Raw genomic sequence first — 27497 nt, 5'->3', positions numbered from 1 at the left:
GATTTATGTCAGATTAAAATGACTTCACAGCCATTCCTTAAGAAGAACACACGTAGAGAAACCAGGTCAGAAAAGCACACACTGTAAAAAAGCTGCTTGAAAGCCAGCTGTACAACCAGAAAACATGCATCTTTCTGAGAATCTCATGCATGCGGTTCCCTGGCTGTGGAATTTACTACATATTCACATTCACTTAGCAGAAGTATGAACTGGAAGATGTAAGGATTATGTTTAAATATTTTACATTGCAAAGCTGGCATTCAGAAGCTGGGTGGAATGTGACGGCAGTGCATGGCATCAAAGTCCTGCCAGCAGGCTGACTGAAACGCGAGCTTGAAAAATGTATGGATTTTCCCTCACTTGCATTCAAGCAGCTGGTTGTCATCCTGAACCCTAATTCTGAAAATTTAAAATTTACGTTGTTAACTGTTTCCTCACTTGTACTTCAGCAGAAACATTTCCGTGACATCTCATGCTTCCACTAAATTGCCAAGTCTCTTAACATAAATCATCCCTTGCTGTGGTGTTACAGCTTGACAGAAATTAGTACCAGAAATTAGGAAATGTATGATATGTTGTTTTTAGGTTGAAACATAAGTAAGTTCTGATCACACGTGAATAAAATCTTGTAAATTTTTTTTAAAGGAAATCAGTAATGTTCTGTTGCAATTTTAGTTGCATGGAATGTACATCCCTACCATTATATGCTACTGTGCAGAGAGCTGAGCCTCACCTAATAAGGCAGTGCCAGAACTCCTTTGATTTGGGAGCGGAAATGAGTTTCCTGGGGACTGACTTGTCTCCGCTAGAGCAGCTTGTTAGGGTGAGAGTAGCAGAACACTAGAGCAGGTCGCTTGGAGAGGCTGTGGAACCTCCATCCCTGGAGAGGCTGAAAACCTGACTGGACACAGCCCTGAGTGACCTGCTAGAAGCTGGCCCGGCCCCTGAGGAAGGGGTGGCATGAGGGGAAGAGGAGGGGTTGGGGCAGATGGCCTTCAGAGAACACTTCCAACATAAACTGTTCCATGATTCTATTCTGGCAGCTGGTAAGATTTCTGCTTACAAACTCATGTACTCAGTATTTGCAAAAATACAGAAATTTGTTAAAAGGTCTGCACCTTTTGATTTAAATAATTATTTTAATTTCATGGAAGCAAGTAGTTCCTAACCTCTGATATGAACAGCTACACTAATTTGAAGACCATTCATCTCCTTAAAGTCAAGAAAGGATGACAAAGCTTGTAAGATCACAGAGGCCTGGAGATGTCCTGGGACATACAGTGCTACAGAAATATGAACATGTGTGGATGATATTTATTTCTTGCGGAGATACCAGGTATAGTTGAAGTTGCTTAGTAGTTCCTAATTCCTTGGGTTTAGTTTTTGCAAGTTTACTAAACTAAACCATAAATATTAATCCTATAAATTTCTAGCATGTCATCCTTGTGCATCAACTTTTGGGGGTAATTTCAGCAAAGCCAATTCAGTTATTTCTAGGAGATAAATTGGGAAGATATAATTTGGGTTTGGGAACAAAAAAGCCTTTCAGGAGGAAAAAGACGCACAAGGGTCAAAGGATGAAAATCTATTCAAGTTAGTGTCAGTAAGTCCCTGTGCCATGTGTGCACAGAGCTTTTTAAAGGCTTGCTGTTACTACCTGAGTATTTCACCTCACATGGCATATTCCAGTCCCTTCAGCTTAAATTTACCCACTTACTTTTCCTTGAGATGCTGTCAGTTAGAACTGGGAGGTAGTTTTGCCTCACAGCTGAGAAATCAGGGCTACCTGCCCTTGTCATGTTCAGTATCAGCAAGAGAGTTAAGTCACCAGAAGTGAGTGTTCAGTCAAAAACTGCTCACATAGTCAATAAAGCTGAGACATGATGTAATGAGCTGTCATACGCTGTGTCTGAGATGTGGTGATGGCAAGACAGTATTTAGTTTCCATATTTTTGGGTGAAAATCCTGGCTTTTTTTCCACAATAGGATGCTGCGCGCTTGTGTCTAAGACAGGAGCTCTTGTCCCCTTTCTCTGCTGGGCTGTTTTATTGACACTCAGTTTTAATTGTGCGCCAGTCTTTTCCATGAGGATGGCCAGCCTGCTTTATGCAGCTGTTGTTCTGCGTTGACAAGGTAAATACAAGTAGAGCACCACTCTAGCTATGCCACTTTTAACATTAGGAAAGGTGGTAATTAGGAGAGGTTGATAATCTACCGCTTCCTCCTTCAGTGGGGATAATAGAATTCTATGACTGATATTTTTCCCTTTTTTATCCTCAAGCTTGCTATCTTAAAAACCTATGAAATTGCACTAAAGATACACATTATAAGGGTACACAGCTTTACACTTGAAAGTGCCAATGCAAATTTTACCTATTTGTTGGGTTTTTTTATATGGCAGTCCAAATGTAAAGAGAGGCTGCTTTAGACAAAGTGAGAGAAACCAAATGCAATTTTTGGGGTTGCTTTTTCCATTTAGATTCAATCACTAAATTGTCCTGATTCAACAGGAATACATGCTGCCATACTTGTAAGCAGAGTCTTGCGTGAACATGCTAGCTATATCTTCTACTAGGATATTGTGCAATAAGTGCTTTGGAGATTTTAGATAAAACGGGATTCTCCAGTAGAGTTTGGTTCCACAACAGTAAAACAGACTTCGCTCTTTGCTCTCACATAGGTTAAAAGAACTCAGATCCTTGCAAGGTATGTCTGAATATTTTATATATTCCCATCATTATTTGTGTAAAACATCACAGAATAGCTGACAGGACTTACTTCTTATTCAATAGCTTGTCATGCAATTTGTTAAGCCAAGATGCACTACCACATGTCAAAATGTGTTGTCTTTTGATCCCTAAATCTACTCTTTTTTTTCCCCCTTCTACGCATGTGGCAAACAACTCCTGTCATCTTTAGATTTTTGACAATACATCTATTCCTCTTTAGTTTGCCTTCTTATAATTTGAGATTTTTTTACTTAATTTCCGTGATATTAGTTCTTTGCAATTGCAAATATGCTTTCATACTGATAATAAATATTAATTGCTTGTCAAATAATATTTCTTTTACCTTCAGTTTATACCCCATTTGAAATTTTGTATGTCTCCATCTAGAATTTCCTGAAGTCCACAAAATGCATTTTAATAGTAAAAAAGAAAAATGAAAGAAGATGGATGAGAAAATAGTTTTTGCTCCAACTCTTTAAAAAAAAAACCAAAAACACTAAGAAGTAACACCTTTCATTTTTAGTACTTGTTCAGGTCCTCTGTGATAACCTCTTGCACTGATTCTTACCTGCAAATAGACAGTTTACTGTAGCACGAACAATAATGTTGACCCTGTTGAATGTTGACCCTGAGCTATGTACCTCTGATCTGATTTCCAAAACTTAGATAGGATTCAGACCTAAAGATTTAGTCAGTGCATTACGATGATAAAGACCAGCCTTGTGGTTCAGTGCTGCAATGCTTATACAAATTTCACTGCAGGAGAAGAAATGAACTTGATCTGCCTGCCTGAACTTACTGGGAAGTGGAGGAAAAGAAAGACGTGGTGACGTGGCGGGGTCACTGGTTAGGTCCCATGTGGCCTGACTTCCTTTCCAGGCTTTGCCTCTAAGCTTGGTCTTTTCCTTTTCCATGGCTGTCAAATAGTATACTGCTAGAGTAATTCTTTGTTAGGAAATCTGTGGATAAAAAGTAGGCAAGGGTTCACAGTATCCTCAGTGTGCCACTGGCCTGTCTGTCAGAGTAATTAGTGATTTGATGGAGTGACCAACAATGAAGCTATGGAGAAGACTGAGTAAAGAAAAGAAAAGAAGACTGCTCGCCTCCAGCTGAAATACTGGAATTTCCACAAATGGTCCCTCTAGTTAAGAAAGGATCCCCAAATAACAGAAGGGAAATTTTGCAGAAGTTTTAGCCTACTTTACCTTTTCCTATGCCCTGACCTTTATTATAAATTTATGATCTGCATCATTCTCCACAATCCTGGCTTCACACTAAACTCCAAACAATGTTTTTTTCATTACCTTTTCATATCAGAATTTATGAGACCTGTAAGATTTTCTACATTACGCAGTTCCTTATCATAGAACAGAAAATCCTTGCTTTTAATATCATACTTCAGAAAGGGCCTAGCTGAGCAAAAAAAAAGGTTGATTCCTATAACCTTCACTGACTATCATGAACTCCTGTACTTTTTTAATACTCGAATATTCTTTTTTATATCAGTGATGGAATTATCATTCATACCTGGTTCCATTAAGAGTAGTTTGTCATCAAGACCTGCTGTCAGCGCAAAAGTGGTCACTATCTTCACAATGATTCATAGAGAATCATGGTGCATATATGCAAGAGCAATAGGACAAATTAGAGCTGTACTGTGATGAGAGAGTTTTACTGTCTTCATTGCTTGTTAATTATTTCTTTGCTCTGCTGTGTACAGACAATATTGAGTCATCAGAATGAGCGTAGGTGGTGAGACAATTCTGTTTTATTTGTAGCTCTGCCATTAACATTTTAAGTGTCCTTGGGCAACTCATATGCTGGCAAAGATGGATTGTGCTCCAGCTTCTATGAAACTTCGGGGTGTATTCAATCCCAGGGCAGCCTGAGACAGAAGAATATAAAAGTGTCCACTAGCTCAGGACAAAAATCCACTTAGGACAGTACCTGGTGGTCCAGAGTGGATGTCTGGAATGTAATAGGCAAGCAATCATGACAGGGCTTTTGACTACTCTTCTACAGCCTCAGTGGCTCACTGACGTTTCAAGGCAGAGGTGGCTTCTGTGTATTTACTAACCTTCTTCTCGTTTCTCTTCTTTAAACTTACCAAGACTCCTCCTGATCCCATGTAAACTTCCATCATTTGCAGCATCCACGGCAAGGTGATCCACAGCTTAACTACACACTACTTGAAGAATCACTTTTGCAAGCAAAATCCTTTTGCTTGCATTGAACCTTTCACCGACCAGCCTTCTCTGGTGTTCCCCAGTTCTTGTCTTGGGAGAGATGGTGAGCTGGTGCTTAATGTTCATACGGTCCCCTGTAGGAGACTGCACCCATCCAGACCTGAGACTGCGTACAAATGCCTGTTGCAAGGACAGGTGAGGATGTCAGAATCCTTGCAGGAGAGACACTGGAGCACCTTCAGGGAAGGACCCTGGATTGCCTTTTCTGTAAGTCATTGGAAGAACAGATGGAATAACCTGCTTATATTGCAGATGGGTCCAGTGAATAGTTTCATGTTATTAGATACTCCTGAGGGTCCCCTTAGCAGCCTGCAGTTTGTCCAGAGTCAACTCTGATGGTACTCCTGCAGACAAGCAATGAAGAGAGAATTCACTGGCTGCAAAATACGCTATGTAAAGCAACATAGACACCACTGAAGAATTCTTCCCACTTTGCTTCAGGTCAGTTTTTTTCCTCTGACCTTGGCTGGTCCGGCAGCTAAACCAGTTTACTCATCTACCATACCGAAAAAGTAGGCTCCTCCCTCCTGTCTTCAACTAAAAGTGTTCTGGAAAGCGCAGTGAGGTTTTCTCCATGGGTACGGGGATGCTTTTTAAGTCCCTGTTAAATCTCTTCTTTTGTTTTTGGGAATTTTCTACCCTCTAAACTCATGGCCTTAGCAGAGGCTTTGGCTTTCTCACTCAGCTGTCCTTCTTGGCAAGACCCTTTGTCCTAATGGTTTTTAACTTAAATGGTGACCAGTGGAGCTTACAAGGTCTCGGAAGCAAGTCATATTGTACCATTGTCACTAGGTAGATGTGGTAAATCCATAATAAAGCAAGTTCGTATCTATTTCATAATGCCTGAGCCTTCTGGGATGCTTTATTTGGCCTCAAAAAGCTGCCTGTTAAAATATCTATGCTCCTTCTACCTCATTTGCAATGCACCTTTTTTCCCTCCTTTATAGCTTTAAATACAGCTTCAGAGAGGGCCTGTGTTAAAAAGCTTATTCTGACGTTAGCAAGAAATCTCACCATTTTAAACTTCGAATAGGAAGGAACCTATATCTAGAATTTTCTGGAGATTTAGCAAAACACCTGGGTATCTATCAGAATCCTACAGTGCATTCCCCTTTCCTTGCACAATCTCCGCGAGCGTGGGTCAGGTATTGAACCAGGCTGAGCCTACGCAAACCTGAGTTACTTTAACTGGACTCACTACGAATTTGCCTGGTTGTAGCCAAGATCATTATCTTTTCCTATTCTCTAAGAAAGCAAAGAAAAGGTGAACGTGTCATTTCCAAGAACTGATGTTTTTAAGGTTTGGGTTGCGTTAACTCCTGACCACCTTGTACTGACAGTCTGAGCCGGACGGTGGCACTGCTGATCAGACAGAAAGCAGACAGAAATTAATGTGTTTTTACAATGAATCCCAGTTAGACCAGTTCTCATAGCTGAGAAGGAAATCGGACAATGCAACATCCAAATAATTAAAGCTCTGCATACAGCTGTGTATCAGACTATCGACAATGGCAGCAGGTGCCACAATCTTTCTAGAAGTCCTTCAATATTGCAAGACCATGTAACATTTCTTCTTTTGATGTATGAGATAAAAACCTTCTTAATCTTAAATCTGGAAGAAGTCACTCGTAGTGAGAAGAAGAAGATACAAGAGTAGTTGTACTCTGAATGTTTTACAGCTCTTTGCAAAGGCAAGGATGAATTATAAACCCAGAGAGATTTGCCCAACTTTCTTGCGGCAGCAAGCAACTGAGTGAGGATCTAAGCCCAGTTTCCTGACCTGCAGCCAGTACTGGTCTCTGACCAGTAGCTTTGGGCTTTTAAGCTTAAGGTTTTAAGTTTTGCCAAGCTTCATTACATCATCTTTGTAAACTTTGTTGCATACCCTTTCTTCGCCTTTCCAGGGGGGAGGTAATTTTGGAGAATCTCCCAGAGTTACGAGATTTCCTGAAGTTTGTATGTGGACATGACGGTACGAGCACTGTCCCGTGATGGAGCTGCAGGCAGGCCTGGTGCGTAGCGAAGAGCCACTGTGTGTACAGAGGAGAGGTATTTTGGTGGAGAAAGAGCACAAAGTTTAAGTGTGGGTTTTTTTTTTCCCCCTTGGCAGAAGGAAGTCTTTTATCAGCTGTGGAGGGAAATTTTGGACAGTCTATTAAAATTTTGCAGCTGCTTACAGGTTCAGTGACATGTATTCCTACCTTGAATGTAAGAGGTGCGGATCTAAGCACTGAGCTTGCTGCAATGCTAACAGGTGACAACGCTATATGCAGACAGCAGAGGACCAGAAGCAAAACAACTGAGCCATGGTTACTCCGTCTTTTGCAATACTTGCCCAAGGAGAAGCTATGATAGTGCACTCTCAGTTTCAGAAGAAAAAAATGCAACTTGTCTGGTTATTGGGTAGTTCCAGTTACAAAACTCACGAGAATCACAGCTCCGACATGGCTTTCCTTCAGATCAGATCTAGCTTTGACATCCATGATGTACGGAAATAACTGCATTTTCCGTATTTATGGTAGAGGACATTCCTTGTTCTGGTTTCCCAGGCCACGACTCTTTTCCTAATTACTGTTTTCTTTTCAAGGAAAAAGCTTCGCCTCCTTGTGAGTCACAAGGTCTGTTCACTGGTTTCTGCAGACGTCTGTCCCCCGCTTAGGTTCGTTAGTGATGTGACTCAGGGCCACCACCATACACCAAATTGCAAAGGCAATTCGAGCTGCGCGAGGCAGACATGGGTTCGTGTCGTGATGGAGGAGCCTGGTACAGGGGGAGTACAGGAGATGGGCTGCAAAATAAGTACCGAGAAATATTGGGTCTTCAGTTCAGTAACGGATGTGTTTGAGTTATTGCACGAAGACAGCCTGGAATATAGGAAAAAAAATATCCTCAGTGTAAAAATGATGACAAATTTTCCATTTTGAAGCAGAACCAGGGCAGGGACGGCAGAAGGGAGCTGGGGCCCTCTCCTCCCGTCTGACACGCACGGCGCCAGCCGGGGCCAACGTGGGCGGGACGGTTGTGGCGGGATTACAACCCTTTTTAGGACCCCTGTCGGAAAATAACCTTTTTTTAAAACAAAATCGTTGAAAAACGAGAGGCTGGGAAGCTGGTTCGCAGGCCGCCGCGGCAAGGGCGGTGCCCTCGCAGACCATGGAGTCGCCCCACCCCCCGCGCCGCGGGCCGTTGTTATTGAGGGAGAGGAGTCACGCGAGCGTTTCCTGCTCCACCCCGTTCCCTCGGTCCCCCTCCGTCTCGGTGGTAGCAGCGCATGCGCGCTGGGAGGGGCACCTGAGGGCGAAGGGGCTCAGCCATGGCGGCCTCCATGATCTGCAGCCGGGTGTCGGCTGGGCTGAGGGGCAACGGCCTCCGCGCCACGCTGGGCACCGCCACGGCGAAGGTAGCGGCCGCTCGGGAGCGGGGGGGGAGGGAGCGGGCAGGGCCGGGCCGGGCCCGGGGCGGCGGAGATCGGGGTCGCTCCCTGCGAAGCGAGGGCGGGAGGAGCGGCCGTCTCGTTCCGCTCCCGCCGCCGTCCTGCCTGACCCTTCTCTGCCCTGTCGCGGCGGCGGGGCTGGCAGCCGTGTGCCCGCCTTCGGCGTACGCCCCCCCGCAGCTGCCGGTCTTGTTTGCGGCAGGTCTTCCCGGCGTGGTTCCCTTTTCCTTCCTTTCCAAATCCCCCTCCCCTAATTTGCTTGGAAATCCCAATGTTTCCATCTCCGCCGTCACTCATCCGAGGGATCGGGCTGTGCCAGTAAACTCTTCTTCCAGCTCGCATTTCCCAGCCTCTGCTCTTGTTTCCTGTAAATGCCTTTTCGGGGTATGGCCTTGTTTTTGGCTGCAGAGTGCTGGAAAGCAGCGCGAACAAAAGAGCTGGGGAGTCTGAAGTGTGTAACTCTCCCTGCGACTGTCTTCTCCTTCCACCTATGGAGGAAGGTCGCTTTGAGTTCCCCTCTCGTGTTACGCGCAGCCTCCCCGGGCCCGGCCGGTCAGTCAGCGCCAGAAACAGCAGCTACAGCGGTCAGCACCTCTCGCTTGGGTTTCGTGCCAAGGAAAGGGCCTCCTGTTTGCAGAAGGAATCCTTGGAGGTTAAATAGGCTCTGTCGATTCGCTAGCTTGAAATGCCGTGGTAAAGCTCTTGTATTGTCTGCATGGTTACTTTATTTAAAATGAAACAAAACCTTAAAAATCCAATCTATTAGAAACTTACTAATACAGACTGATTTTTGTGGTACTTGTGCCAACGGTACATACTAAAAAGTAAAAATAAATGCAAGATTTTGCTTGTATCTAAGTTTGTTTTGTAGTCTTTTTACCTTGAATCTTTCCGTGCTAATCTATATTCATGGCTTAGCTGAATTCAGAAGGTTTGCTGTTTCGTGTGTTTATAAAATTACGGTCTTGTTCGTATATAGTGAAATATGAAAAATACAGCAAACATTTTTTACTTTTGTTGTTGATAATTTTCTTGTTATGAAATACAGTTACTTTACAAGGTACCCTTTGGAAATCTGTGTTGTCTTAAAGTTCATGAGTAGCTGTTCTTTTTTAAAAGGCATTGCTCATGTAGTACCACTTCTGATGTTTTATAATCAAAATCAGTTTCTCCCTGAATTAGTTTATACAAAATATTTATCAGAAATTCTGTACATCACTTTTGCAGATGAAATTAAGACTCATTCCACACTGGAACTTCCTGGATTGAACATTAGGCATGTTATATTTTATTTAGCATTTGAAATGTTAAAGTTATTTTGCACTTTTGGCAACCCTCTGATTCAGTGTAGATGTTTGAGAATGGTCATAGCTAGTTTTTCCTGTTTCACGATAGTCGTATGAAGGCTGAATACTCTATTCTGTAGCAAATTAAATTCACCACGTACAACCACTGAAGGTGGTGTGACTTAGTTTCTGCTGCCCCTCCTCCTCAGGGCTTAGTTCTTAGTTTGGCAGACAGAGGCTTTGAACGAACCTGTTTGTGTGCTTTTCTCTGTTCTCTTATGCTTCCAAAATTCCTCAAGGTTCTTTTCCCTACAGATATATTCCTTAAAGTACTTACAAGCTAATTAAATGCTCAAGGGTGTTTTAACCTTGCCAGTCCTTGTCAGTGCTAGCAGCTTCACCAGCTCTTTCTCGCTGCTCCAATAAAACCTCACAAAACCCAATACCAGACCTGACATGAATGACTAATGTGGAAGGGTAATGTACAACAAGTGTAGGATTAAGTGTTCAGGTGTTTGCATTGGTACACTAAACTGTACTTGTTTAATATGTAGACTTTTTTTAACCTAAACAAAGAAGGCAGTTTTTCACAACACAGTCATGTTCTTTGGTGTTTTTTTTTTTTTTTTTCTTCCCTTCAGGTACTTGGTGGAAGTCCAGGAATACTCAATAATCATGGATTTCAGATCCAACAACAGCAACAGAGGAGGTTGTCGCTACATGAATACATGAGCATGGGACTGTTGCAGGAGGCTGGCATTTCTGTTCCACATGGACTAGTTGCCAAGACACCAGATGAAGCTTACAAAATAGCAAAAGAAATAGGTATAATATTAAAGAGAACGTATACAATATAGGCATGGGATTGATACAAGGTGTAACTACTTTTTCTGTCTTTCCTGGTAAGACATTTCTTGGAGTTCTGAATATACCTTCTCTTTAAGAGAGCCTTTCCCGTGAAGTAACTTTCTTGCAGATTTGAGTATTTACTTTGGAGCTGATATTTTCTTAATTTGAAGTTTTCTAATGCTTAAGATTGCTCAGTGCACAAGCACACAGTGAAATCAGTTAAGTGACCTAGTTTTAAAGACACTCTCGGTTGTGTATTGGGACTTGTTTACGAAGATAAACTGTGTCCCTGAAATTCCAATGGGAAAGGGCTTGATCCTTCTTCCATTAAAGGCTGTGAACATGTATTTCAGGCACCATCGTTCCCATATCCCAAATGCTGCAGAAGCTTTTCCTGTAACTTATGAGTCTTGTTTAGAAGGAATGGGGCAGGTATAAATTGTATTAGGCTAGACTACTACAGCTACCTGAACTTCTTTGAGATGAGTAATAGACTCTACTTTGTGCAAAGCCTGGATTTGTTTTTGCTCTCAAGCAAGGTTAGAGGAAATCTTGTGTGAAGAGCTTCAGTGGTGGTGGCAGGTAAGGCTTCTGTAGTCCAAGATCTCCTGTAGAACAGAAGATGCAAAGCATACTTACCTTTAGGCTGCAGAAGAAGAGTAAAATCCTATTCCTTTGTGAACGTGCTGTTCTGGCAGAATGCGATTACTTCATGCAGGAGGGGAGAACTTTGATGGCTTGTAGTTATATGCCAAATTGGCTTGTTGATGAAAAAGCATCCAATCTCCTCTGCGTGGTGCTTAAATACTTTATTTAGAGTTGAGTTTTAATTTTGGACTTGACTCTGCCTGTTAATTTGCCACTTTACCTACTATGTGTCTTAGTAAAATTTTTTGGTTTAATGTGGATGTAATGTAGAAGTCAGTTTCTATTGTTTGAGGCATTAATACTGTTTTTTTTTTTTGTTAGTTTAAAGCTCCTTCTTCCCCCCCCCCCCCCCCCCCCCGAAAAAATGTAGTAGGCTTGTCACGAAGTTTTAATGAAGGACATTGCTTGTTGTATTCCACTCTTATATGCAAATGCCTAAATCTCTTTTCACCTCCAAATGGATACATTTGTAGTGACTCCTGCGGTTGTAGGTTTTGTTAGATTCATTTCAGTTTTATGTGTAGATTTAATGCAAGAAATGAGATCTGAAAAAGAAGGTAATTTTTTTCTAGAGCAAGTTATGCTGCTTGGTAATGTACAAAGGAATTGAAAAGCTGCTTTTCCTTCTGATGAAGGCTTTTCCTTCATTCTTCAGATCTGATGTCCCAGAAATTCAGGTATTGTCTGCCTGCCTTCTTTGTCTTGTTCCTATTAGAAAGTAAATGATACAAAATTGTAACTTCATTAGTATGAAAGAAAGGTGTTAAAATTCTTCTGTTCTGAGAATGGTTTAAAATTCAGACCCTTAAATCCTGTTAAGAGTGAGCTGGTAGCATAATCCGAACTTCACAAATCGGGCATACCCTTTGCTTACATTAATATCTGCACAGACCTCCTGCTAATGGCAAATGAGACAACCTTTGTCTGTGGCTCTTTAATAGGCAGCAGGGAAACTCGCAGATCAGGTTTCCTTTGTTTTGTTCCTTGTTCAGAGAGGAGTCCTATAGCAAGGTAGGTATGTCTGACTGCTGGTTTATAGCGCTCTCTCATCCATGTGACATCATAGGTATGCCTTTTATCTGGAGTGTGTGACGCTGTGCAATTTTCTGGGTGTCAGAAAAACGAAGTTGTGAACTGTACGAGTTAGCATCCTTTAGTAAGCTAGAACTAAGGAATTGAGGCCTTCTGGTTGTCAGCCATATACTTTAAGTTGGTGTGTATTTGACGCTATGGTTTTGTTTGATACTAGAGATGAGGAAGAGAAGACTTCCTAAAAGGAGAACACACTGGACGAGCTTGAGTTTTTGAAGCACTGCTCAAACATTGTCCAGAACTCATTCTGAATGGTGACAGATTATCCTTTGCTCCAGTGTTTTGGATTTCTTTGTTATTGTAGCCATTTCCCCACTAGTTTTCATTTGGTATGTACTTAAAAAAAACCCAAACAAACCAAAACTAAACGGAATCTCTAGCAGAATGAAAAAAATCTCGCTTTTTTTTTGTCCACCTGCTTATTGTTTATTTTTGTTGTGTAAGAGTTGTTGCCGGTAGATACAAGATTATCTTTTGCTTCTTTTTTATGTGTTAAACTGGTTTTTCAAATGTTTGTCTAAACCGTTACAAAGATAGTCGGTAACGCTGCTTGCTGTGTCTCCCTAGTGCTGATCCACGTGCTCCTGATAACCTTTAGTCAGAAACCTGCTCTCTGTAAACTTGAGTTTGGCATTGGATTTCCTTCCTTTTGTAGATACCTCGCTCCAGTTAGAAATGGGTAACTTTTTATCCTAGCATGTAACAGGTACAACCTTCTCATTAACAGAAATTATCGTAGGTTAGCTGTGGCTGTAGCTACATCAGTGTAACCCTGTTGAATGAATGAAGCCAAAGCTTAACCATACTGAGGATTATTATTACTGCAAGGTTACTAGTGTGTAGTAAAATCAAGCTGAGTAAAATCATATGAATGTTGCAGTTTGTCTTCGAGTAGTTAGAAGAGTGCACTAAATATTCTTTAAATAACAAAAGTGATGAAATTTGTTAGAATTTCATTCTAAGATATGGCTATCTTGAGGTCTGAAGTTAGATGAAATAGTCTGGAAGCCAGAAAGGTTGCTTCCTCTCCACCCCCTGAGACTTTCTTGTACTAAGTATTTTTTCTGCTAAAGACCAAAGTGTCCTAAAGAGGGCAAATTGTTTACCTATGTGTGAAGTAAATTTGAAACATAGAAGTAAAATACAGTATTTGAGCTTACATTGTTTTCTTCCCTGTAACATTTTTCTAATATTTTTAAAGGAAACTGAGATGAAATTAGATGCTGTGAGCAACTTTTGAGCTATGATGATAGATCACTTATGGTTTAAGTCTTAAGGAAAAAAAAATGAATTTTTTTGCTATTTTTTGAAAATTTGATTTGATTTCTGCTGCACTATCAGATTTCTTAAAGTGCTGTTTTCAACATAGATTTCTGTTCTGGATTCTGCAAATGATTATTGTTTTGCTTCCATTTTTTTAAAATCTCTTCTGTTGTGTCATGGGAAGGTTGGCCATTGTAATTATTACAACATTGGTTTGTATATAGCTTTTTCTTTTCATATTTGTCTGGTTGTTGAGAGTCATCATTGGAATTTGTTACTTATCAGAAGCAGCTTTTCCCTATAAAGAGCCCTCCATCTCATTTCAAGTAAATTGTTATCACATACTGGTTCATGAAACCATTATTCTTTTAAAATAACTACCACTGAGTAATTCAGTCCCTGGGAGTAGGTTTGGACCTCCTGTAAATGTCACTGCTTGCTTAATTTTCCTCCAGTAGTTCATTGTCTCCATTCAAGACCTTCAGATCTCATTTGTATCACTGAAAGAATGCATTCTACTCAGAGCTGAGAAGACTTGTATCTGATGAATTCTTTAAAGACTTTATTGATTAAAAAAAAAAAAAGTACTTAGTTATTTGTGGGCTTTGCAATATGTGGCTCTTCATAAATTACATAATCGTCTCAGTTAAATTTTGAAAAAGTGAGCTGAGTAAATTCTGCACCAGAGTGTTGATAAGAGGCTGCAGTATGTCTTGATGATTGCCTCTAAGTTTATGGTTTACTTTCAGCCTACGCGTGCATTCCAGCTAGCGCTGTGACTGGTGGTGATTTAGAAGCTGATACACATTTGTTATCAAGAACATGGCTAATGATCCTAAAGACTATTTCTTGAAGAACAGATGCTTCATCAGTGTGGTAGCAGATAGCTCAGCAGAACACACTCTTTGAAATGTATAGTATTGCTGTTTGTTAAAACAGCACCTATGAAAGTGTATGTATTGCTGTAACTGAAGTTTTCATGCTTAACAGTTGTGTAGAAGGGAGTGACGTATTGTATGCCTGTAGAAAAGCCTGCTTTTCTTTTACGTAAAGTGTGTATTTCTATTCTTGATGATTCGAGAGGTAAGACTTCTGAAGTGATTAATACCTTGAAGCAGCTTTTGTGTTCCGGTAGTTTTGTAGGATTTTCAGATAGTGAATCCCACAGCTTTATGCTCATGACAGACTGTAAAATTTTAATGAAATAAAAAGCTACACAGAATAGGAGGTGTTGAGAAACTGAGTGCATAACATTTCACCTTTCTACATCAGAGTTCTCGAAGGGAGACTGAAAGGAATGGAGTCTTCTCTGCTGCTACTTCTGCAATTGCAGTTTAAGAGGTCTAGTCCATCTCCGTATCAGTGTGATTTATAAGGAATGTTCTTTTTTGGTATGCTTTCTACAGAATGACTCAAGTGATTGGCTTGGCTGTATTCCTGCAGACAGTTCTGTGATTAATAGATGTTTCTTTTCAGAACTTTTAAGTTCTTTTCAATGTTATGAAAACCTTTTAAGTTCTTTTCAATATTATTTTATTCTTTTGTCTATTGCTTCAACATACAAGCTGTATCTGTTTGAAAAAAAAGAAGTAATGCGTAGACCTGGGAAGATTTATGAATAGATTTGTTGATCTCAGGCATGATTTAGTCAGAAACCAAAGTTTAGTACAATGTGTGCAATGATTTTCTTAGGTAAGTACTAGCTTTTTCTGTATTAACTCTTCAAAAGAATAGGTATTCCAGGCACAGTGGCACAAAAGCTGGGGCTGTTTTCTCCCTAGTGTATGCCACACCTTCCTTGGTAGTCTGATTATGCTTTTTTCTTTGTTCTGTGTCACACTGAAAGCTCATATCTAGTTTTTTGTTCCTAATACTTCTTGGTTGTTTCACCATTATCAGTTTTCCCTATTTCAGCCCAACTGAAGTATATCTACACCAATGCATGCAGCATGGGCAACAAATACAAGGAGCTGGAAGCCATTGTGCAGTGGGAAAACTATGATATAGTTGCCATCACAGAAACATGGTGGGATGACTCTCACAACTGGAGTGCTGCAATGGATGGCTATAAACTCTTCAGAAGGGATAGGCAAGGAAGGAAAGGTGGTGGGGTAGCCCTGTATGTTAGGGAGTGTTTCGACTGTCTAGAGCTTGATGATGGTGACGATAGGGTCGAGTGTTTATGGGTAGGAATCAGGGGGAAGGCCAATAAGGCAGATACCATGGTGGGAGTCTGCTATAGACCACCCAACCAGGATGAAGAGGCAGACGAAATATTCTATAAGCAGCTAGGAGGAGTCTCACAATCACTAGCCTTTGTTCTCCTAGGGGACTTCAACTTACCAGATGTCTGCTGGAAATACAATACAGCAAAGAGGAAACAGTTGAGGAGTGTGTGGAAGATAACTTCCTGACGCAGCTGGTGAGGGAGCCAACTAGGGAAGGTGTCCTGCTGGACCTGTTGTTTGTGAACAGAGAAGGACTTGTGGGTGATGTGATGGTTGGAGGCCGCCTTGGGCACAGTGATCACAAAATGATACTGTTTTCGATTCTCGGAGAAGTAAGGAGGGGGGTCAGCAGAACTGCTACCTTGGACTTCTGGAGGGCAGACTTTGGCCTGTTTAGGAGCCTGGTTGACAGAGTCCCTTGGGAGGCAGTCCTGAAGGGCAAAGGTGTCCAGGAAGGCTGGACATTCTTCAAGAAGGAAATCTTAAAGGTGCGGGAGCAGGCTGTCCCCATGTGCTGAAAGACAAGCTGGCAGGGAAGACCACCAGCCTGGCTGAACAGAGAACTTTGGCTGGAACTCAGGGAAAAAAAAAGGAGAGTTTACGACCTTTGGAAGAAGGGGCAGGCAACTCAGGAGGACTACAAGGATGTTGTGAGGTTGTGCAGGGAGGAAATGAGAAGGGCCAAAGCCCAACTAGAACTTAATCTGGCTACTGCTGTAAAAGACAATTAAAAATGTTTCTATAAATACATTAGCAACAAAAGGAGGGCTAAGGGGAATCTCCATCTTTTATTGGGTGTGGCGGGTGGAGACATAGTGACAAAGGATGAGGAAAAGACTGAGGTACTTACTGCCTTCTTTGCCTCAGTCTTTAATAGCCAGACCAGTTGTTCTGCAGGTACCCAGCCCCCTGTGCTGGAAGACACGGATGGGGAGCAGAATGAAGCCCCCATAATCCAAGGGGAAATGGTTAGCAGCCTGCTACACCACTTAGACACACACAAGTCTATGGGGCCAGATGGGATCCACCCAAGGGTACTGAGGGAGCTGGGGGAAGTGCTCACCAAGCCACTTTCCATCATTTATCGTCAGTCCTGGCTAACCAGGGAGGTCCCAGTTGACTGGAGGTTAGCAAGTGTGACGCCCACCTACAAGAAGGGCTGGAAGGAGGATCTAGGGAACTACAGGTCTGTCAGTCTGACCTCGGTGCCGGGGAAGGTTATGGAGCAGATCATCTTGAGTGACATCACGTGGCATGTACAGGACAACCAGGCGATCAGGCCCAGTTGGCATGCGTTTATGAAAAGCAGGTCGTACTTGACTAACCTGATCTCCTTCTATGACAAGGTGACCTGCTTAGTGGATGAGGGAAAGGCTGTGGATGTTGTCTACCTAGACTTTAGTAAAGCCTTTGACACTGTTTCCCACAGCATTCTCCTGGAGAAAGTGGCTGCTCATAGCTTGGACGGGCGTACTCTTCACTGGGTAAAAAACTGGCTGGTCGGCTGGGCCCAAAGAGTTGTGGTGAATGGAGTTAAATCCAGTTGGCGGCCGGTCACGAGCGGTGTTCCCCAGGGCTCAGTAGTGGGGCCGGTCCTGTTCAATATCTTTATCAACGATCTGGATGAGGGGATCGAGTGCTCCCTCAGTAAGTTTGCAGAAGACACCAAGTTGGGCGGGAGTGTTGATCTGCTGGAGGGTAGGAAGGCTCTGCAGAGGGACCTGGACAGGCTGGATCGATGGGCTGAGGCCAACTGTATGAAGTTTGACAAGGCCAAGTGCCGGGTCCTGCACTTCGGCCACAACAACCCCATGCAACCCTACAGGCTTGGGGAAGAGTGGCTGGAAAGCTGCCCAGAGGAAAAGGACCTGAGGGTGCTGGTTGACAGCCGGCTGAACATGAGCCGGCAGTGTGCCCAGGTGGCCAAGAAGGCCAACAGCATCCTGGCCTGTATTAGGAATAGTGTGGCCAGCAGGAGCAGGGAGGTGATCGTGCCCCTGTACTCGGCACTGGTGAGGCCGCACCTCGAATCCTGTGTTCAGTTTTGGGCCCCTCACTACAAGAAGGACATGGAGGTGCTGGAGCGTGTCCAGAGGAGGGCAACGAAGCTGGTGAAGGGTCTGGAGCACAAGTCTTATGAGGAGCGGCTGAGGGAACTGGGGTTGTTTAGTCTGGAGGAGAGTAGGCTGAGGGGAGACCTCATCGCGCTCTACAGTTACCTGAAAGGAGGTTGTAGCGAGGTGGGGGTCGGTCTCTTCTCCCAAGTAACAAGCGATAGGACGAGAGAAAATGTCCTCAAGTTGCGCCAAGGGAGGTTTAGACTGGATATTAGGAAAAAATTTTTCACCAAAAGGGTTGTCAAGCCTTGGAACAGGCTGCCCAGGGAAGTGGTTGAGTCACCATCCCTGGAGGTATTTAAAAGATGTGTGGTGCTTACAGACATAGTTCAGTGGTGGACTTGGCAGTGTTAGGTTTGTGGTTGGACTCGATGATCTTAAAGGTCTTTTCCAACCTAAATGATTCTAATATTTGTGAGTTATCTGCTTGACTATGTTAACTGATGTCTTTTAGGTTTTCTGTAGAGTCTGAAGCTCCAGAGCATTTACTCAGGTGCTGTAGGACATGGATGATGACCTAAGGTGGCAAACTTGTGCAGAAATCCCCCAGGTGTTAAAAAAAAACCCCTGCTGTAGTGGTCAGTGCTAAGTAGTTTTTTTCCAGTTATGTTCCTGCTTACCTGGCCAAAATTTCTAGATAACCAGCATTAGTAGTCTAGAAACCAAACATATACTTTAATTCTGGCAAACAGTACTTTTTTGGCATCCGAAGCTTACATTTTGCTTCAGCCTTTGCTTTCTTCTATAGCACTTCACTCCTTTGAAGTTCTAATATCAAAGCATGTTGTTGATAATAATTCACTAATTCAAATAACTCGTCTAACCAGCAGATTAAAATTTTGACTGCTGTATTTTAATTGCTTAACTTAAGCTATTGCCAAAACCAAACCTGTCTTGTGAGTTGATGAAAAACTTGATGCAGTTGATTAATGTCAGGAAGTATTTGTGTAGAAAATAATATTTTGTAATAGGCATGAAACATCTTGTTTGCTCTCGTGACTGGTATGGTCCTTTCAGTGAAAGTACGAAGATTCCTGGCACATAATTATTTCAGTAATCATACTTTTGATTTGCATGCAACGATTCTTCTAACACTCAAAAGTTTCAAATGCTGAAAATATGTAATTTTGAAGTTGAATTCTAAATAAGTATACTTATTAACAAAACACAGGCAGTATATTCTGAAGAGATTCTGTGCCTGTGTTGGCAGCGTTAGAGTTGGCATACTCTTTATGTTGAGACTTCTGTTGATAATACATTGTCAGTTACAAGCCCATCTTTTCCCTCCCTAATTCCAGTAAGTACAACAATATTGCTTAAACTTAGAGTTTTTATTGAATCTGTGCAACAAGAAAAAATTTGATTTCTGTTATAAATGGAGAGGTGCTCTTCCTGAAACGAAAAACTTTTAAATACTGAGTAGCTGAGGCAAAAGTTATGGGTCTCTCTCTCTCCCCCAGGTCTCTGTCTCTCTCTTGCAGTTGAGTGGTAGTTGAGAACTTGATTGGCACTTGTGTTATTAACCTATCACTGCCTTTTACTATTGTCTGTTTTGTCAGAACGCATTAGGCTTGCATAGTTATCATGAAGGTGTTTATAATGCGTGGAAAGCAGTACTGCTGCTAGAGTCAATATTGGGCAGAGAAGTGGCAATTAAAGAGATTTGACAAAAGTCAGAATGGAAACTTGTAAAGCAAAACATTTTAATAAAGATTGTCAGCCCTAATCATCAGATTTTCTACTTGCACAGAAAACTTTAGAGATACAATGGAACAACAAGTCTTCTTGCCTCTTAGAAAGCTTATCATAAGATTGTATTTTACATAGATAACACATGCATGCAAGGAGAAAGAGACCTTTCTCCCAGTTTGAAAACTTAGGTTATGGAATCAGAAATTATTCCTTCCAATAAATAAATATCAGTATTGCTAGACGTGGACATCGGGCTGTTTCCTGGCTGTATTACTCTTTCACTGTCACAATAAACCATTGTTGAAGGTGAAACCTGTAGTGTTCGTACTGTATAGATTTCTGTTGACCTGAATAGATAGATGCTAACTCAGTGTTCTGCTGATTTCAGGCACCTGTTGTCATTGGTACCTACTCTTACTTTTCTAAACATTTCCCGATTCTTTTCAGGCTGTTTTACTTACATATGCTTTTAGTGCTAACTGCCATTAATATGGAAATGCAGCTCCTAACAAATGTTTGTTCTGAGTTTTGTGCATCGGTCTGTAGCTTGCTTGCCTGAGACGTTAGCTGTACTAAAGGTTTGTTGTTTTGTTCTAGTGCCCTGTGTTAAGGCTTTACAGTTTGTTACTGCTGCTGAAAGCAGATGTTCTGCTTTCTGTCCTGCTCACTTCAGTGTCCCTGTGCATGTGCTTGTCACTGTCTGCTGGATTAGTTTTTGCCTTCAGCAGAGTCACTCTTCTGATATGCTTCAAGGCATGATTGCGCAAATGCTTATGCTGGCACAAGAAAGGAGACTGGAGTGAAAAGCTGAGGACAGAAGGCAGGATAGGACTGCTGCTGTGGTATAGTGTTGGCTGGCATAAACTGTCCTAACTTTGTATGTGGATACCTGCTCTAGAGCAGAAACTGCTATTTTTCATTGAAACAAAAGCCTAACAGTATTTCAAAGCAGTGTCAGAAGGGCACAACTGTTGATACTGAGTAGAAACCTAGTTGGTTTCCAAATTTTTTTTGGGTTACTGTGTATCAGCATTCTTTGCTGTGTCAGATTGTGTGATAGTACTGCAGCTGTAATACTGCAGATGAGGTGTATAACCAAACATTTCTGTCCTCTAGTTTTAGGGTCACTTTAAATAGGAGCTGTAGGAAAAAGATGTTTACTGAACAATAAACTTTCTGCATGGGTCAAGTTAAGGTTTTCTCTGGCCATGTTATCTTTAATTTTGTTTCAGGTACATTCGTGCAGCTTAATTGCTTGTAAACATAGCTGGTCAAATAACCCTTGAAGTTTTATGTGTTTATGCAATCAAGCAGCTAGTTTGCTTGCAGTGCTGTAGGAAAATAAATTACAAATAATTAATATGCTGCTCATTTGATGCCACAATTGTTGCATTCTGTTGCATAAGGGGTAGTCCAATGACAACTTTGTTATGGCCAAAATTGATTGCAAAAAGTTTGAAGTTGTTTCTCACACACTTTTTTGGATGTTTTTATATGTTACTGAAGTGTAATCGTGCATTATACTTAAATTCTTAAGAAATATCCTATGGGGTCAGGCCAGTGGTGCATCTAACCCAATATTCTGCCTCTCATGGTGGCAAAAGAATGTGCCATTTAGGGAGATTGTTAGCCTGGCTATTTTCTGCAGTCCGTACCCCTCGTTTCCCCTCAGCATTCACAATTTTTGTCTCAGAAATAACAGAGGGAACATCTCTGCCGAGTTCCTTTTGAATCTTTTATTCTGCCTTAGTGAAGCATGCCAATAGACACGATCTTCTGTGTAAATAACTGCCTTTTTTTCTTGCACGTTTTTAAAACTGATTTCCCTTGGTAGATGGCTTTTGTTTTTGGCTGGTGTAGAGCAGGAAACGGAATGTATGATGTACATGTAGTTGTGTGTTCTTGCTCTGTCCCTCACCAGGTATGGCTAAAGACCATAATCATGGTCTTGCTTTGTTCTCCTTTGATAAATTTAAAGAAGTGCCAAGCTCTTTTAGTCTCTTCTCGTAAGGGAAGCTCTTAATGTCAGTGATCATCCTAGTAACCGGTCTTGCCCATTGAAAATTGCTTATGAACATGCCCAGAGCTAAATGTAGTGTTCAGCTGAGATCTTATCAGAGCTTTAGCTGGCATCTGGTTCTGACTTGTTCAGATTCTCATCTTTATTGCTAGGAGGAATAATTGCTAAAAAGAAGGAGCCTGTGGGTGAACTTCATGGCTTTCCTGAAAACTTCTCTGTAGAAGCAGCTTTCACCTTCTGAACTTGGTGTAGGAGATGAAAAGTAGGGTGGAGAAATAGGACCCTCTCTTCTGAGCTTCCTAGTGGACTGTAAGTTAAATTCTTAGTCTTGATTACTAAGTATATCAGTTCTGAATCTTTGTCAGATATAAAACTTCCATAAAAAGCTCAAAATAGTAAAATAATGCTGTGAATATTTTAAATCTTAAATATTTGAGTTACTTCAGATCCTTGTGAAGGCGCCCAGGTGGATCCTCCGTGAGCAAGGGAACAAGTGTGGGGTTTGTTTTTTTGTGTGTTTTTTTCTTTTTTTAAAAAAGTCTTCATAGAAAAGGAAGTATTTTCCTCTCTCTTTCATACTAAGAAGTCATGCTTCTCCAAATTTTGTGGTTGTATGTACGTACAAGGTAAATTGTTTTCAAATGGATGGAACTTCATTTTTAAGCTCGCATGTTGGAGTACGTGACTTCATTTATCCATGAAGCTACTATTTATAATCTTGTTCATACATGAGACTTGGAGTTTCCTAAAGCAAGCTTTGTACTTAAAGTAATTGCATAAAAGTTAAGTCTTGTTTTGTGTGGCTTCTATAAAGCATGTTAACTGACTTGATTGCCAGTACTTAGTAGTTATAAAAAATAGTTATCTTTAGGAACTGAATTAAATATTAGATAATAGGCTATAGTAAATCAACATATACTTGTGTGCTTATAACCTTCATGCTTCTTGTGCCAAAGAACTTCATATCAGTTGTGAATTCAGAGGTCTGTTGTTAGGTAGACAGTCAAGAAGTAAAATCTACAAGTAGCTAGTTGGGAGTAGTAACCTGAGCATTCCCTTTGCTTATAGCCACCCTAGCTTGTGATATTATGCAAGTTTAATTTTATCTGGCCAGGTATGATGCAGGTCAAATAGGAATCAACACAACTTTTTTGTGTCTGCCATAATCTTTTTCAGTATGCATAGCGGCTAGTTTTGCTCAAGTACTGTACTCTTTTTTAGGCTTTTCCATGGTTGCCTTTTCATATCCAAGAGAACAGCAAGTTCTTTCTTTGCTTGGAAAGACCAGAGTGGCTTAGCTAATGGTGGCACGAGAAAAGATGGGATGTGCCGCACAAATGTGAATGGGGCAGCTCTTAACATCTTGGAGTCTAGCTGCTCTCTGCAGTGTATTCAGTGTAATTGAACTTGAATAATAACTTAGGGCTTTGTTGTTCTTTTATCACCTTAAATGACTTGACCTTTTTTCTTTGCTTTTTGTCTTTCAATGACACTTCAGAATATCCTGGTTGATTTTGATTATATCTCATACTTTACTTTTTAAACCCAAATGCACAGTCTCCCCTACCTAGAAGAATATTTTGTAGAGGATTTTTAAACAGTTAAAGCCAACGAGAGGGCTTGCTCTGCCTACTCTGGGAAAAATAGTGGGTTTGCTTAGGCCTCTGACTTCTGCTTAGTACTCAAGCTTGAGTACTCAAGCTTGAGTACTGCTAAGTACTCAAGCTTATGCATCAGTGCTCTGCTGAATGGAAGCCATAGTGGACCTGCAGGTTGACTTGGGTAAGTGCCATAGTTACATATCATTGCTCAGAAGATAGTGGTTACAGATATAGGGTATTTGTACTTGATTGAGGAAAACCTTGGATTATGGTGTGTCAGATACTCAGTTTCATCTTGTTAATAGTCTGCGAGATACTAACCATTTCTTACTGGGTGCTTAATCATTTGTGATTCAAACGTGTTAAAGATATATCAGAACACTCAAAGTATCTATGCTTTTGGTTACTAACTCACCAAGGTTTGTTCACAGAACAGCCTAAAACTGCAATTTGTGGATGGTTTAAGACTTTTGGAATAGTCTATGTGAGTTACAATACTGTCTTTGATTCACGTATTTGTTTTGAATCGGGGATGGGGTGGAGAAGGGGGGATAAAATGAAAACAGCCTTTATTATTCTACTGGGAGCAATTCATTTTAGTAGTCACAGATGACAAATTTTGGGTTTTCTTTCATTCTAGGTTCAAAGGATCTTGTGGTAAAAGCACAGGTTTTAGCTGGTGGTAGAGGAAAAGGAACATTTGAAGGTGGCCTCAAAGGAGGAGTGAAAATAGTTTTTTCGTAAGTTGTTTCTAAATGATCCGACCAAGGAGAAAAATTTCAAAGTTTCACTTTACGAATTGAACCTATTGCTTAGTTTAAAATCAGTGTTTTAATTATTAACCTTAAAATAACGAAAATATGTAAGACTTTTTTTTTAATGCTACTTCTGTTTTTCCAGCAGTTTCTTTGTCACATTCTGAGCTTCTTTTATTCTAGTCCAGAAGAAGCAAAAGATATCTCCTCCAAAATGATTGGAAAGAAGTTGTTTACCAAGCAGACAGGAGAAAAGGGCAGGATATGCAATCAAGTATTTATCTGTGAGCGCAGATATCCCAGGAGAGAATACTATTTTGCAATAACAATGGAAAGGTCTTTTCAAGTGAGTAATACTAGAAATACAAGTAAACTAATTAACTTGTTGTAGCTGAATTTAGGAAAAAAAACCAAAAACAAAAACAAAACTGTTTATACTATACTGGTCACTTGCTTTTGAAAATCAGAAATATACATGAGCTAAATTTTTGTTTCTTAGTATCTCTGACTATATGATTACCTTAGTGTTTAAATGGTTTAAAAATGTAATGCTACAATTTAAATTTAAGGAATAATAAATGAGTATCAGTAGCCCCACCTGAAGTTCAGAGTCATATGGCTGAAGGGGAGATGGGTGGAATGAAGGGGTTATTTTCATTTTGGTTTTAGTTTGCACTTATCTACCAGATGCTCATACTAGAGTTTAGTTAAAAAATACAGCGATGTACATGTACACACTATTTAAGAGTGTCTGGAACAAGATAAGTAAAAGTCTTTTGGAAGAACCAATGGTCCTGGATAAATCAAACATCCTTTTTCCTTGATGTGTGGAGGTTCCTAGAGATGCACAGGTGTGTCCCTCAATTTTGAGAGTGCTGGTAGCTTTCTTATGGCAATACTCTTCAGGAACTGGTAAGAAGATTTGGGCCTAGAGGTCTGTCTTCAGAACTTTCAGGAAGATGAAAGCCTTAGTCTCTCCTACTTGTATGTTCTGTATGTGTGGGTATGTAGTTTTTTAGGCTGCAATTCACACTCAGTTACTGAAATGTGTCAGTGTATTTTCTGACAGACTAGTTCCATTATGGAGCATAAAGCATGAATTGCTAAATAACTTTAACAAAGCCAGGGTAAAGCAGATCTTGGAACTTTATTTTCTGAAGCTCAACAGAAACTATGTTTGGTCTATCCAGATGCTTAAGAGATTGCAGAGCCACTGCTCTTGGTAATTAGAGGAGTATCTCTGGCATGAGTATGAAATAATTTTCTGTGGAGTAATGAGGAAACTAGTCTTACTCTTATTTTTTTGCTGCAAAATCAGTTCAATATTGTATTTGTTGCTTCCTCTTCCTCGGTAGTGTTCTTTCTGATAGGAAGGTACCAGTTGTGTTGGGTTTTAATACAATTATGTGACTTGGGCACCTACATTCTGTTATACTCCATAATAGAGCAGGGAAGATCCAAATGTTACAGTACACACCCCAGATTTACCACAAGGTGGCATTAAAATACTGTAAATGGCTGGATTTTATAATCTTAAAATTGTGTAAGCAATAAGCAAGCATCCTTATGGAAATAAAATTTACTGTAACTGATTCAAGCAAATTAGATCAAGAAGGGAAACAGTTTTTCCTGACTTGTTCTTGCTCTCATATAAAAAAAATAAATCTTATTAGTGTATATTGAGCATAACTGTGTGGATTATTGTCTTTTGCTAGGGATGTGCTTTGTTTTTACTGCTGACTCTATAAGTCATGTTTTTAGATGTGCTTGTAAATTGCTGTAACTTGTCTAGGATGCTTATGACGAGGAAATGCCTTTCAAAAGAAGGAAGTGTGAAGGTTGAATAGCACACAGTGTGTATTCCTGATGTTGTTGCAAACCTCTTCCTTTTGGAGGGGGGGGAAGTCTGTAAAACAGTCAGTTGAAGGTGAAATATGATGTCTTGGGTGTTACTCGCCAACAGGGGCAAGACTTCTTATGTTTTAAGCAAAACTGTTCACTTTGGTCAATTCTGTGGAACGATGAGTTATTTCTATAATGTGTTTGTAGCTTCCTGACTGTTCAGGATATGAATATCCAGAAATGTTCATTGTGTTGAACCTTGCTATTAGATGTAGGATAATTCACCATCTATATGTTTCCATTTGGAAGGATGGTGACGGGAGGCGAGTGGTGTGGTTATTAAGCATGTTCTCTGAACCAGTGTCACACTTTATGTAATTAATTGTCAACAGTTATAAGGCTGTTTAATGTTTAAGACCTGTGCTGATATGAAATGCTGCCTTAGTACACCAGCTGTCATAATCCATGCATGGGTGGTGATAAGGGAAGGTAGGCTGAGATGATACAAGTGAGTATGTTTTTACTGTAAACTGGAGGACTGTTCCTGTGGGGAGAGATTTTTAGGTTTTGTGGTAGTTCTTGATGCTTTTGTTGAGATTTAGATAGCTTTTTTAAAAAACCTCTGCTGCAAATGTTATCAATTTCTTCTATTATTGAATAATTGAGTGCTGTTTTGTCAGGACTCCGTGACTTACTTTCAGTGATGGCTATAGTTACTGATCCTACTGAACAGGAATAGTTTGCAGTAATTTGTCACTAGGTTCTGCAGACCTAGATTTGTCCTTGGAGTTGGAGCATGGCGGAATGAATAAATGAGTGCCTGACATTCAATGTTTGTGTAGGGGTGAATGGAGAAGGGAGAGATGAGAAGGCTGTTCTTTTTCTGGTGAGAATCTAGAAGATAAAATGCATATGGTTACTAAGTTGAATCTTTCTATCAAAATTTAAAATTAGTATGTCTGTGTTTATTGCTCTGTTGTTACAGTGCATACAAAGGAAAGTTTTCCTTTTTAAAAGAAATTGGACCCAACATACACCTTAAAATTTGTAAAGTATTATTAAAAGGTTTTATATAGGTGTATTGAATAGATAGTAACATTCTCCTCAGAGCATACAAGTAAAATGCAAATAAAAAAATTTCCAACTAACAACAAGGTTTTATTGCTGTGAGGTATCTTATGGGAAGAACTAAGTTTCAGTTGTCTGGTATAAAATTACTTATGCCTCTTTTTTTTCCTTTTTGTTCTAGGGTCCTGTGCTGATAGGCAGTTCTCAGGGTGGTGTTAATATTGAAGATGTTGCTGCAGAGAATCCTGATGCGATAATTAAGGAACCCATTGATATAGTAGAAGGCATAAAAAAGGAGCAAGCTGTTAGGGTAATTGTTAATGTGGAAAAGTACACATTAGCGAGGATGGGAAGATTGCATCTAAATTTTGTAAAGTGTGCATGCATTCAACCTGCTGAGTTGTCTTAAACCCTTTTGACATTTTGAAACAGGTTTGAACTAAATATTTAAGTATTTTCAGGTGATAGTCAATGTAAATCCAACTCTGCATGGCAGTGCTTTATCTAGCTTTTATATAGCTTTGTAAAGGCATATGATAATGCTTTTTACTAGCTCTTTTTTAGGATAAGTGCAGTGTTTTGTATTGAAAACAATCTTTTCAAACCCAAGAGTTACTTTTTTTTCTGG

The 27497-nt window shown here is 40.6% G+C and overlaps 1 protein-coding gene across 6 annotated transcripts in view; it reads left to right on the top strand.

The window, feature by feature from the left end:
• The first annotated feature begins 8202 nt into the window (after nt 1-8202).
• Nucleotides 8203-27497, top strand: part of SUCLA2 (succinate-CoA ligase ADP-forming subunit beta) — a 30353-nt gene continuing 11058 nt past the window's right edge. For 4 of the 6 annotated variants that reach the window (XR_012671963.1, XM_075139589.1, XM_075139592.1 and 1 more), the window contains exons 1-5: nt 8203-8375; nt 10336-10519; nt 23845-23944; nt 24143-24305; nt 27051-27179. Coding sequence is in view for 5 of the 6 variants with exons in the window: in XM_075139589.1 (XP_074995690.1) it covers nt 8289-8375; nt 10336-10519; nt 23845-23944; nt 24143-24305; nt 27051-27179 (663 nt within the window). In the remaining variant the exon portion in view is untranslated. Of the gene's footprint in view, nt 8376-10335; nt 10597-23844; nt 23945-24142; nt 24306-27050; nt 27180-27497 lie in introns of those variants that run through there. The other 2 variants (XM_075139594.1, XM_075139593.1) reach the window with 2 other exon arrangements.

The sequence above is a fragment of the Calonectris borealis genome, chromosome 1, assembly GCF_964195595.1.
Source record: "Calonectris borealis chromosome 1, bCalBor7.hap1.2, whole genome shotgun sequence".
In the NCBI taxonomy this organism is placed as follows: Eukaryota; Metazoa; Chordata; class Aves; order Procellariiformes; family Procellariidae; genus Calonectris; species Calonectris borealis.
The sequence above is the reverse complement of the archived record's forward strand: the minus strand, read 5'-3'. Positions and strand labels throughout refer to the sequence as shown.